Source organism: Rissa tridactyla, chromosome 1 (assembly GCF_028500815.1).
Source record: "Rissa tridactyla isolate bRisTri1 chromosome 1, bRisTri1.patW.cur.20221130, whole genome shotgun sequence".
Classification (NCBI taxonomy): Eukaryota; Metazoa; Chordata; class Aves; order Charadriiformes; family Laridae; genus Rissa; species Rissa tridactyla.
The window spans coordinates 152,732,327-152,745,464 of NC_071466.1; the positions used below are offsets into that span (position 1 = coordinate 152,732,327).

The following is a 13,138-nucleotide window of genomic DNA, read 5'->3' on the forward strand; positions in this document are numbered from 1 at the left end:
CCCAAACTGGAGACTGCTGTCTTATCACCTTTCTCCACTTCCAGATGTAGTGAGATGGTTATAAAGCTGTAAAGACAGATGTCATAAAAATGCTATGCTAACTTACTGTAAAGCAACTGAGCGTAAACTTATCTATGGTTGCACTTTCAAATCTGATCTAATTGCTCAGCATCCTAAACTTGTTGACTTGTCAGGAAAGAAGGTCTGGTTTTGGGGGCCCTTCTCCGGGCTGAGTGTCCTCCAGTGGAGCAGCAAACTGGGAGGAGATCACAACTGGAGTTTCAACTCATAACTGCTCTGGGAAAGTTTAGAAACGCAAGACAATAGAGGTGTAAAAAATCCCTCGTTACTCAGAGACCAAAATGGCTCAACCTCTGGGACAAACGATATCAGAGGAGAGGGTCTGGGACCTGCTGAAAGGCTCATCTGCGTGCAGGATAATAAAGCCGTCTTGCAGATTTGGCATGCAGATAGATGTCTTGCGGCACCAAAAGCAGCAGCTGCCTCTAGTTTAGCATATGCTGTTCCCATTCCTTGCTCTGCAAACCTGGACCTGGGCTGTGAACCAGCCTCCCTCCCTCTAGCCCTGGCTCCCCTGCAGCTACGGCACAGCTGTGTTTAGGGGAGATCTGGATGTTGCTTTTTATTGTAATGTTGTTGGCTTAAAAACAAGGGGAATTGTTCCTAGTTGCTAATTGTCATGGGAAGGAATTTCAGTGCTAGTGCCTGTGCTGGCAGGGGAGGAGAGGGCCTGGGGGACAATGTCTGGCTGGGCTGAGAAAGGGGCCCTCATCTTGGTTGCAAACAGATGAAGATGCTCTCCAGGCACTGTCGGTGGGAGACGCTCATGACCTCTATGGGACGGCAAGACCTCAACAGTTGTTCCAGCGAGGAAGGCGGTCACCTTGGACTGTTTGGAAGGGAGCAAAAGTGTGAAAACCTACAGTAATTGTGGAGAGAAAGACTGTGAGATGATAGAAGGAAGGTCATCAGTGAAACTGAGATCTCAGGAGCAGTTTTGAGCAGAACAAGAAAAGTATTCGGTGTTTTGGTTCGGCAGCAGAACTGAAAAGAAGGGGAAAAAAGTTCAGGCGGCTGAACAGGGCATAACCCTTTTTTTGTTTTGTTTTGCTTGTCTTTTCTGATGTATTGGTTTTGTTGGTCATTGTTTCTGGGAAAAAACCTGCTCTCTCTCCCCTTCCTCTTCCATTTTATCAATTGTTAATCTGAAAGCTATTTCAGGCTGATTTATTTTAATCTATATTTTAATAAAAAAATTTAATTTGAAGAGAGAATTTAAACTTTTCCTTTTTGAAAATGCTGGAAAGATACTCTGTTGCCCTCCCCCTATTTCCATTCTTTTGGTGCAAACTGCTTTACCCTTCCCCTATATCCATTCTTTTGTTGCAAATTGCTTTTCAAATTTTACGTGAAATATGTCTCAAGCAAATTTATGTCCCGGGAAATTTATTACTTACCAAGAAATGTCACCAGCCTCCAGGTTTGTATCCTCTGGGCAAGTGGGAGTTTTGCTGTGACTCCCGGGGAAGGCAGAACAAATGTGGTTATGTGAAACAAGGACTCCTTTCGCTTTGCTCGACTCCTGCTGAGAGCTAGAACAAAGTCAGGAGAGCGAAGCAGGGAGAACTTCTCCAGCCCTGTCTTCCCCCCCACCACCCCTGCCGCAGCTCTGCTACTCCTTACCTCCAGGTTTTGGCCAAGACCAAACTCAGAAGTACTGCAGTAGCACAAGACACACCACGCTTGTATTTTTTTCCAAGAAATTATGGTGTTGGAGACCTTAGTTTTGTTTTTTTTTTTTTTTTTTTTTAGCAGAGGTTGCACAGTTAATTCGCAGAAATATTTGTGTTTGTTTAGCTGAGTCCAGTTGTGGCCCCAGGTACCTGGCAAGGGGTGATGAGGGTAGGGTTTTAAAGAGGTTCCTGAGGCAGCATCTCACCCCTCTCTGCAGGAGCCTTCCTCATCCCTTACCTCATCTTCCTCTTCACCTGCGGGATCCCCCTGTTCTTCCTGGAGACGGCGCTGGGGCAGTACACCAGCCAGGGAGGGGTCACTGCCTGGAGGAAGATCTGTCCCATCTTTGAAGGTGAGTCAAATTACAGGAATTGCTGGCAACGCTTTCTAACAATTAGTGACTCAGAGCCTTTTTTGGAAATGTTATTCTGTTTATGTCTTTCTCCTTCATTCTCCCACCCTCCCTTCCTCTCTCTCCCAGCCTTGTTATCCCTCCTGGTGACTGCCGTGTGTGCAGGGGCAGTGCACTGACCTCCCCCCGCCCCCCGTAGGTGACTGAGGGCATGTGGTGCTGGCTGGGGGCTGTGCTGGGCCAGCTGAGCCACCAGCTCTGCTTTGAGACGCTCAGAGTCGGGGAGAGAGAAGAAGCACGATGGCCGGCAAGAAGGGGGAGGATGATGGAAGTGTCAATATACGAACACTTGCACATAATCCAGGACAAATACAGAAGAGGGAAGAGGATGAGGAAGGCTGGCTGGCTGATGGCGCTTCCCCTGCCCATCACTGTGCTCGGAGCTGCTGTGGCAGTGTTTGCAGGCTGGTGTCCTGCAAACGGGGGGAATCACGCTCCACGCACTGGTCTGACAGCCTGGAAATAGGCTGGGTTGTGGTTAAGGCACAGGTATAAGAACCAGGACTCCTGGGGCTCTGCGAAAAGTTGTTTAATGGCCTTAATATGTTGAGGAATCTAATGTCCACAATTCTCCCATCCAAAGGAGACCTTATTATTACCCCAGCTTTGCAGACAGAGACACTTGTGCTCAGGCAGATTAAAGGCCTGGTTAGTTTGCTCAAGTACAGATGTGCCATGCTTTTTGAAACTCCCTGGGGAGTCTGGGACCTCCTGAACTGGAGACCCCTGGGCTCTGGCACACAGCCTGGAGGAGGACAGCGGTGGCATTTCCTTCAAGGCTACAGCTGGCTTCCCTGCAGGAGAGGCAGTGTAATGGAGTGGCATGGTAGTGGTCAGAAAAAAGTTTTCCCACCAGCAAAAGGTTTTCTCTCTGTTCCACCATATCTAGAGATACCAACAATGTTTCCTGTCTGCATGCACACTCTCAAAATCCTTTTGTTTTCTCTTGCCCTACTCTCTAGTGAGCCATGTTGTTGGTGTTGCACCCTTCTTACCATGGCATGGTCCATGTCTTTGTGATTGAGCCAGACGTTGGGAGTTGGTTGGGAGCCCCATCCTCACTTCCTTTGCTTTCCTTCACAGGAATTGGATATGCCTCACAAGTCATCGAGTGCTATCTGAATATCTACTACATCGTCATCCTGTCTTGGGCACTCTTCTACCTCTTCAGCTCCTTCACCACAGTGCTACCATGGGCTAACTGCAATAACCCCTGGAACTCAGGTACACCTCCCCTTGGTCAGCTTCCAATGCTTATCTAATTGGCAGGAATTATTTGGGGTCTGTAGAAAATATTTTTTATTCAGATAAAAAGCTCTCATGAGCTGCAATGTGGTTAGGGACTCCTGCAAAGGCAACTGTCTTCATTCACCACAGGCCAAGTGTCAGATAGGGTGAGTGGTATGACCTGATGCCTAGCAGCAGGGGACAGGAAAACTATTTTGGCATGGAGATGTTTTTTCAATGAAAAATCCGCATTTTTTGGCAAGTGGGAGAGATAGGTGGGTTGGGAGAGTTTTCAAGCCAACCTAGAGTCCTCCTCATGCGGCAGGAGCTCTGGCACAACAATTTATCTTACTCTACCCCACTCCTTCAGAGTCACTGGGACAGTTGCTGCCACATACTAAACAATTTCCTTTGTGCATTCAGCTTTTGGCTAAATCAGGCTAAGCCTGCACTGTAAGATTTTGGCAGTACAGGTCTCCCAGTGTAGGAAGCAGTAACACAAAACTCCAAAGGCACAGTTTTCTGGTCCAATCGCATCCATACAAGCCTTTACACCATTACATTGGCCAGGGATCTCATCTCCTCATGCCCACAGTTCACATAACTGTGCCCAGCAGAGAAGACCTGGCTTTGGTTTTATTCAAGGCACTTGGGCTGTGCCTGGGAAGGTGGGGTGGATGTTAGATAATCCTCATGGATCTGATGTCCTTGACAGGCCTTTTTTACCATGTTGAACCGGTTGTTTTGCTTTCAGTGGAAAGCCAGGCTGGAAAGAGCTTTGGCAGCAGTGTAGTTCCCTCCCTTTTCCTCTTGGGTCAGATGGTTCATTTCTGTGATGTGTTAAATTTCTCCACTCTATGGGCCATTCACTCACAGCTTCCTCTGCCCCTTCATCCCAGCAGAGGTAACCAGGCTTTTAAAGAGTGGATCTGATTCCTTCAGCTTCCCCAGCATGGGTTGGTTTTTCAGGCAAGCCACAGATGTTCTCTTAACAGGCAGAAGCTTCCCAGCCAGAGCTGGGCTTCCTCGGTTTTCCAGTGGATTGTCTTCTGCTTGCCAAATGCAAGACGAGGTGTATTTCTTGGATGCACAGCATCTCCTCTGTTTTTAGTAATTTCACGCTATGTGACAGGGTTAGGGATGGTAGAGTGGAAAATGAAAGCATCTGTGGTGTGTGTGAACATATGTGTGCATGTGTGGACAGGGAATGGTGCGTGGTGTGGGAGGAGAATGGGATTTTCTATCCTGGCTACTTACAGTGGCTATCCCTCAATAACGTATATTTTGCAGGCATCTGGTTTCCATTTGGCAGGAATGCCTCCTCTCCTTCCCCTCTCCCCTTCCTGAAGCCCTCTGGCTACTGCTGGATTGGGATTCATAGCTGGGGAGAGCCAGAGTTTAATGAGATGCTTAATGAGATGCTAGAGTTTAATGAGATGCTCTATAGCATGGGGTGAAGGGTCTGTGTGCTGCCAGAGTGAGGGTTAGGGTACAGAGGGGAAGGCGCATCCTTCATGGAGGAGCCTTGGAGAAATTCTCTGGCTCATCAGCTTCCTTTTCTTTTGGTAGATCTCTGTGTGGACATTCTGAATAGCTCCAGCTTGGACAACAGGACCGTGCCTGCGAACGCCACCTCCCCCATGATTGAGTTTTGGGAGTATGAGATCACTTTCCCTCTGTTCAGGCTCCTCTCTCATCCAAAGGCTGCAGCTGTAGGAGTATCTGGGTGGAGGGCCGTGCGTGTCTGTAGGACCAAGTGAGGTCTCACATGTCAGATGCAAACATGGGGAGCACCTGGGCTGCGAAGGAAATCAGCACAGAGCCCAGGGACGTGAGGACTAGATACACCCTGAAGGCTGCTCACAGTCTGCCTGCCCAGGGGTGCTGGTGTGCACACACACAGAGGCATGGTCCCTTTTGGGCGCTAAGGTGCCTGGGTGAGTGTGGCCACAGAAAGAGGCACCAAAAGAAGATGAGGACTTGCTGTAAGCCGCCGAGGAGCTTGCATTGAGTATTGCAGGCTCCTGTTGTCAGGCAAGCATGAGAGGCCAGGACAGACTGAACAGTCCTCTACAGTGAAACAGAAAGGGACAAAACTGCCTCTTCCCTTCTTCTGACCACGTCTTGCTTGGTGCCTCAGAGAAGTTGTCCATCAGGCTGGTCAGGCTCCTCCCTGGAGAACAGGGATCTGAGGCACATGCATGAGATGACAGAGAAGGACTCGAGGAGGTTTGGTCATGGGTCTGGAGGCAAGAGAACACCTCTGAGGGAGTGGTTCAGCAGCAGGAAAGAGAGTGTCCTGGAGAGTGTCATCACTGCAGCCTGGAGAGGTTGAAATGGTTGCTGGGGCCACACTTACCTCTCCACACTCAGCTGAGGAAGGGCTCATAAAGAGGAGGGATGCCAGGGGCTTGGCTTCAACAGAATTTTTTTTTTCCCCAGCTTCAGCAGAATTTTTTTTTTCCATTTATGTTTCTTAGGTGCCTTTGAGAGAGAGGCTTGAGTGTCATTTGTCCCTTGCAGCTGCCACAGGGCACCTAGAAGATGATATGCACCCATGGGTGCAGAAAGAGAATGCCCAGTGGTGAACCCCCTCTCCTGCCCTATTCTTTGCACGTACTATTTAGCGAGACCTGTGACCCCTCTGAAACGATTGTTCAGGCTTTCTGCAGAGCTTGCAAGGGCAAGGGGACCATGAGGGGGATGGTTTGGAAAAGGGTGTGCAGAGAAATTCTAAGTGTGGGATCAGGCTTCTGGGGACTGCATGAGCCGTGGTGCTGAGCTCTCATGTGGCCCACCCTCATGATGGTGAGTCTTCAAGGAATGAGGCTGAAGGAAGGGCATGGGAATCATAAAGGCCATTTATGCTTATATATAGGGTGTCCATAGTATATCGGGAGGCTAGAGGAAGAGCGGTGGCCATGGGGTGATGATGGCATTGGTGGCCTGCTTCAGATTGAGTAGTGTCTGCTGGGCAGCTGCCAGGGTGGGGGAGCAATGGGGAGTGGGTGGTAATTTTGTGTTGCGTGGGTCTGACAGGCATCATGGTGCCATGGGCTTGAAGACTGGGAGGGTTCGGGCCAGCAACAGGACATGGTGGAGCAGCAGCATCAGGAACAACAGAGAGGGGAGGTCTAGGCAGAGCTGGGGTAATTCGCATGACTGGGAGCCCTGGGCAGATGTGTTGTGGATAGTCTGTTAAGTCTTTGGATGGGGTAATACAGGAAAGGTCTGTACAGATGACTGGGGTCTGGGGTGTTAATGCTTCTCTCCCTGTCCCTGGACACCGGCAGGAAGCGAGTCCTGGGGCTCACGGATGGTATTGACAAACTGGGCACTGTGCGCTGGGAGCTGGCTCTGTGTCTCCTGCTGGCGTGGATCATCTGCTACTTCTGCATCTGGAAAGGGGTCAAGTCCACAGGCAAAGTAGGAATGGAGATTGTCCTCCTGGTCCATAAGCCTCTTTGTACCCGTCTTACATTTCTTCCTCAATCTCTTTTCCCTCTTCATGAAGTAGAGGCAGGAGACACACAGCACCAAAGTCAAATCTAAAGCCTGGTGGGCCATACTGATTTACACCAGCTGTGTTTGACCCATAAGAAGAAGAGTAAAAGAGTAGGTCAAACAGGGAGGAGAAAACAGGGAAAGACCTGGGAACCGAGGGTAATCTTGGGTCACCTTTTCCCTTGGAGATACCCACAGTGGCTGATGGATACTTACCAAGTGCCCTTGGGAATCATCCACTCACCAGTGTGTTGCCCTGGTGTGGCTTGCTGGTATTTTTTAACAAGATCCTCTGCAGTAGCAAACTTCCTATCCCTGGCAATAATTAAACACTTGAGCAAAACAGACAAGCTGCTGCCTGTAACCAGCTCGGTGAATAGATAATGAATCTCTCCTGTGTCTTTATCCTGAAAAATACTTGGGGTGGGAGAGGTGTCTTTGTGCTCTTCTTTGTGCTCTCCTTTGTACTCTTCCTGGCTCTGTGGGTTTTGGCTCAGCGGGTCACTTTCCGCCTTTTGCTGGTGAGGCTGGAGCTAGTGTTCCCTCCTGATGTTGGTCCTGAAGATTAGGTGGGCTGGTTATCCTTCTGGAGTGAATGAATGTGTGATGCCTTGGGGTGGGTGTTAGGGATGCTGCTACGGCCTTGGCTTGTTCAGGACCTCCTTCTTTCCTGGAGCTGCAATGAGATGGGTGGGTCATTAATGGTTGGGTCTTGTGGGCATCCATGGGATGTCCCAATGGCAAAGGGAGGGAAACTAATTTCTGCAACAGACTTCTTCCTTCAAATCACTATCCCTAGTATTGGCAGATGTTCCCTGTAGTACTGGACACTGGTGTTCCAGTGTCAAATCCCATCTCCCACCTTAAAACCACACTGGGCACTCATTTTAACAGAGCAAAACAATAGTTTGGTCTATTCGCTTGGTTTCTCCCAGTCTTTGCTGATGACCCTGGCTCTTGCTGGTGCTGACCTGCTGTCCACCATTCCTCAAGGAGGGAGAACCAGGCTGCACATCTATGGGGAGGGGGGATGCTCCATATTTCAAATCTTAAATCTCTGATGCTCCCTGCTTTGAATATCGCAGTGCCATCTTCACAAGAGGTATCATTCTGATCTTGGGAGATTGGGTCTGAGAGGCTGTTTGATCCGCATGGAAGTGTAATTAAGTCATCCCGGGTTCCCTTCAGCTCTCAGCCCTCTCCACTGAGTCTGTCCTTTGCCTGGTGCTGCCCTGGTGTGCAGAGCTTGCCTGCACAAGGGGAAAGTTAAAGAAGTTCAGTCAAGCTGGTTGGGCCAATTGGGTTTGTCAAAGTCAGGCACGAACGTGAGAAGAAAGAGTAAGTGTACTTAGTAGCTGGAATGGTTTTCCTGGGGCCACAGAAGACTTTTCCATCACAAGTTTTAGGGTACAGGGCTTACTTTTTACCAGCCAGATGTTATGAACATGGTGCAGCAATACAGGGTGGGTTTTTCTGTCCTGAGACACACCACAGGCCACTTGTCTTCTCTGCAGGTAGTCATTTTGAGTTTTACAGGGGCACTGTCAAAAAAAATCAACGCCTTCCTCCTTTTTCCTCACTGCCTACGTATTAGAATAAGCAGTAGAGAGGTCTCAGGTATTCTGATTAGGTGCATAATTTTGTTCAACAGTTGCAGAGTAAACAGGATGTTGTGCTTGACTGAAAGGCTGCTCTAATGGGAGAACTCTGCCAGACCCTTGTGTTTATGCTTCTGTGATTTAAGGAGTCCAAACTTAAAGAAACAATAGCAACCTCCGGAAAATAATTTCAAGTAACTCCATGAAGACTCATTTTCTTTAAAGGCCTTTTTCTTTTATTCATTTTGCCCACTCTTGTACTATTTCCACGTTTCCTTTCCTTATGCATTCAACTGATGTGTATAAATATTCCCCAGAAGTGATTTCTGAAGGTAGATTTTAGTCCTTGTGCCAAAAGTGCTTGCATTCTCATTCAATTGGGGAACAGCAGAAGTGCCACGTACTGTGACTTACTCAACCAATTATCACTAAGCAGAAAAAACGTCATTTTAGGCCCCTCACTATGAATCCATAGAGTAAACAAGCCTTCGCATTACTTGGATGAATTTTAATAATGAATAAATGTTAGGAAGTTGCAACTTGCTCACGGATATTTTGCAAACAGAAAAAAATATATGTTACATTAGGCAATGGATTAGAGATGATTAATTCTACGATAATATTTATTTACATCGCACACGAGAAGAAGCGAAAAGAAGGTTTTACAAAAATAATGTTCTATATTTTCTCTAAAGGCTTTGAGGTGCCCCCATTTTTCACCTGTGAGCTCAGAGGCATTGAAGGGATGAGAGCACTGCATGAACACCCCTGGAAACGAGACCCCTCAGAGGAGCCTCAAATTGGGCAGCAAAAGTTCCTATTTAATTTGGAAAACTCTTGCTGGGAGCAGGACCATTTTAATAACTCCTCATTAAAACTCAGCGACAGGAAGAGATCTGGGTTTCTTCTGCAGCGCTAGAAAGATGAAGAGAACAGCTGGAGAGCAGGGAAATTACAGTGTCTGCAAAGAGAAAATAAAGCAGAGCAACCAGTGGCAGGGTCTTGGGTGAGGAACAAAATGTAGATTAACTGAATCAGCGGTGAGATGTAACCCTGATTAATTTCTTTACCACCCCTCGTCTACGCTAGCAGTAGCAGCTATAGCTAAGAGCAGAGTCCAGGGATGTTTGCTGGGGTGGGGGCCTGCAGGTGAGATGAGATGAGACGATGCCTGTGCCCCCCCCTCCCCACTGACCCTCTCCTTGTCTCCCTGTGTCTGCAGGTTGTTTACTTCACTGCCACCTTCCCCTACATGATGCTTATCATCCTGCTGGTGCGAGGGGTCACGCTGCCGGGTGCTGCCGAGGGGATCATCTTCTACCTGAAGCCGGACATTTCCAGGCTGGCAGACCCACAGGTGAGCGAGGGTCAGGCAAGTGCTCTCCACGGGAAGGTTTCCAGCGCCCTGGCCCTTGGGATCTGCTGCTAGCTGAGGATCTAGCTGTCTTCTCTGAAAGTAGACTGGTGGACCATTTAGACCTCCTTAAAAGGGCTGAGAGGGGTCTAGTGCCCCTGCACAGCACAGCCTGTTTGCTCGTGCATCTGCAGCATATGGGCGTATTAGGTCATTCCCACTCATGGGCTCAGCAAAAGCAGAAGAGTATATGAAATATTCAGCATGTAACAGATGGTTTTACCGGGTCTTAAATGCAAAAAATTAAGGAAGGGCGGGGGGAAATGATCTACCACTTTTCATTTTTTTCTGGCCCGGTTAGCACTTACTTTGGCTCCAACGGGGCCCTCCCAGGGAGTGCAGGGCCCCTGTGCTTGCAGAGGTTGAATGGAAGCAGGTAACCTGTGCAGCAGGTTCACTTCACCCGTCCCAGGGGCTGGTCCCACTCACTGGGTCAGCGTCTGGCTGAAGGGACCATGAGCTGGAGCTCATGGTAACAGCCCCTGGCAGGGAGGATGCTGTGTCCCCAGGGAGGATGCTGTGTCCCCAGGGAGGGCAAGTCCAGATTAGGGCAGGGGGAGCAGCCAAACCCAGGACCTGCAAGGTTGCCCAAGTTGGCAGGAGGTGGGCAGCACCCTTTGGGGTCTGCACAGGGCAGACAGCAGGACCATCCCCCTCCAGACGATTCCCCCGGGGGTGTCTGCTCCGGCACCTTTCTCTAACAGCAGGTTGCTTCCCTTCCTCACGTGGGCTCAGCAATGCTGTGCAGGCTGCCTCCCTCATCCCAGGGAGGTGCTAATGGACCGCCCCCCAGAAGAGCATTTAAGCGACGCTGCTGCTAATTGTTCCACCGCTGAACCTTTTTTTTTGTGGAGGCAGCCAAGCAATATGCTTAACCCACAGTCTCAGTTTACCTCCTGCATCTTCCCAGATGGCCAAAGCCCCAACTGCTCCCAAACCAGCTGCCAAACACACTGTCTTCCCCCAAATGGCTTTCAGATGCAATTATGTGTTGTCAATACAAAATCTGTGGTGCGCTGAACGCAAAGAGCCAGCTGAACGTAAATGGCATTTTAATATCAAAATAAATAACAGGGGGGTGACTGGGCTGAGTGTGTGTTATTCATGGTCAGAGCTTATTCACTGGAAACTTCCCTATCTTTCACAGCCTAACTATAAAGCTGACATGGTCTTTCCAGGCTGCTGCAACCCAGCGTAGCAGGAGCGAGAGATCCTGCTACTGAGTTTAGGCAGAATATGGGGCTTTGGGGTAAAGCGGGATGTGTGCCCATGCCTGAAGGGCTCCCATGGACGTGCCTATCTATGAGACATCCACGTGAATTTAAGCAGCGATGCCTGGGCTGGGATTTTTTGAAGGCTGCCAAACTGCAGCTGCCTGGCTGCTTCGCGGAACAGGAGGATGAGAGGGATCGCACAGGCAAACAGAAAGGTGGGCTGTTTTCCTGCTGCTAACTCGCAGCTCAGGGCTTTCCCCGGGAGGGCACCACTCTGGTGCTGCAGGTCAGCCCCCAACACGCTGAGCAAACAAGGGACTCCTCCATGGGGGTGAGGGCTGGAGCAGCGGTGAACAAGCCCACTCAGCTTTTCCCGTGCAATGCTAGAGCAAAGGGGAACCTGGGTCCACCACACCCCACCAGCCTGATATCGCTCATCCTCCTTTCATGCTGCACCGTGGCCTCAGAGATGTGGGGAACCAGATTTGGGAGCAGGGGAGTACATTGATCATGCAAAGGATTCACTGGCCCTCTCTTGGGACATCTCACCAGTGGCTCTGTGAACCCTGAGCCACTTATGGACCACAGACACCTGCAGTACCAACGTCAGCCAGAGCCATGTTATCAGGGACGCCGTCTCCACCCAGAAAGTAAAGGTGCGGGATGGGGGAGTGGTGTGCCCCGTGACTCTTTGAGTGGGATATGAAAATACGGTCCCCTCAGGAGCCTTTTACTGTAGGACTTTCCATTCTATAGCTCAGTTTTCCCAGAGAGGTATCCCAGTTTCTACATTCACTGAGCCCCTCTCTGTCTCATGCAGTTTGTTCTGCATGGATCAAGGGACTGCTGCTAGACAGGGCATAGCCATTTGCTTATTTTGTTGCCAGGTCTGGAGACCACTGACCTTCTCTGTTCCAGGTCTGGATGGATGCAGGCACTCAGATCCTCTTCTCCTATGCCATTTGCCAGGGGTGCCTGACAGCCCTGGGCAGCTACAACAAGTATACCAACAACTGTTACAGGTAAGAGGAGCCTGGATCCTCACATCCTTCTGGAAATTTGCTCAGAGCCAAACAGCACAGAGCTGCATCTGAGGCAGGCTCTGTCCCCACAGGAGGCCTTGGGTCATGCTACTTTGACTAATGAGCTGCTCAGAGTGTGGAACCTGCAGAGGACTCGCTGTGGGGCAGAGTGGCTGAGGGAAACACAGGAGATCCAGAAAATGGCTTTACTACTGTTCTCTTGCATGAGTCAGCTTGGAAACAGGAGAGATGAGAGGAGAGGCAGGGAGAGAAAATGGAGAGTGTCTCCAGCCACTGTGGAGACACCATGGGCTATTTTGACAGGGTGGGTGAGCAGGGGTGGCACAGCCAGCTCTGCTGTCACTTGCTAGGCAGGGAAAATGGTAGGAAGATGATGCTTCCCTGTCTCCACTGCTTTACTGACATCAGGGTAACGTACTGCCAGTGGCATTTTGATCTTCACACAGAGATTAATCAGGTCTGTCTGGCCTCCTCCTTGCCCTTGGATTACAGATCTATTTTATCCATGGCCTGACATGGAGCTCAGTGAAGCCATCAGGACCATTTCTGACACCTTCCAAAGAGCCACGAGGAGTGGGGGCTTTGTTATTCCTTCATGTGTTGCTCCAGCGTGGATGGGAAAATGTAATGGTACTCTAGAGACATCAATCATCTCTCCTCTTCTGTTCTCAAATAGATGCTGCCATGGCTGTTGGTCAGGCAATTAATACTTTCCCCTGGCTCTCCCAAAACACATCTGTCACCAATGGAGCTGTGCACTGATGCCTTCCTCTAATGCTTTAGGTGCCTTGGACTGGCAGTTTAGCTCTGGGTGGCCCAGGTGTGCTGCTTGTCCACACTGTCCCATAGCAGCTGATGCTGTGGGTTGGTTCTGGCAGCTGCCCAGGCAGGATCCCGGCGTGTGGGGTTTCCAGCCCAGCCAATTCATACCCTGTTAGGGCCCTATTAGTCCTTGTTTACCAGACGTGCTG

General features: G+C 49.7%; 1 protein-coding gene across 3 annotated transcripts in view; it reads left to right on the plus strand.

Annotated features, from left to right (window-relative positions):
* The window catches only part of LOC128914848 (sodium- and chloride-dependent betaine transporter-like), a 65,858-nt gene that overhangs the window by 11,568 nt on the left and 41,152 nt on the right, over positions 1–13,138 (plus strand). For all 3 annotated transcript variants that reach the window (XR_008468450.1, XM_054214494.1, XM_054214509.1), the window contains exons 3-8: positions 1,973–2,107; positions 3,251–3,391; positions 4,964–5,051; positions 6,688–6,820; positions 9,719–9,853; positions 12,043–12,146. Coding sequence is in view for 2 of the 3 variants with exons in the window: in XM_054214494.1 (XP_054070469.1) it covers positions 1,973–2,107; positions 3,251–3,391; positions 4,964–5,051; positions 6,688–6,820; positions 9,719–9,853; positions 12,043–12,146 (736 nt within the window). In the remaining variant the exon portion in view is untranslated. The remainder of the gene's footprint in view (positions 1–1,972; positions 2,108–3,250; positions 3,392–4,963; positions 5,052–6,687; positions 6,821–9,718; positions 9,854–12,042; positions 12,147–13,138) is intronic.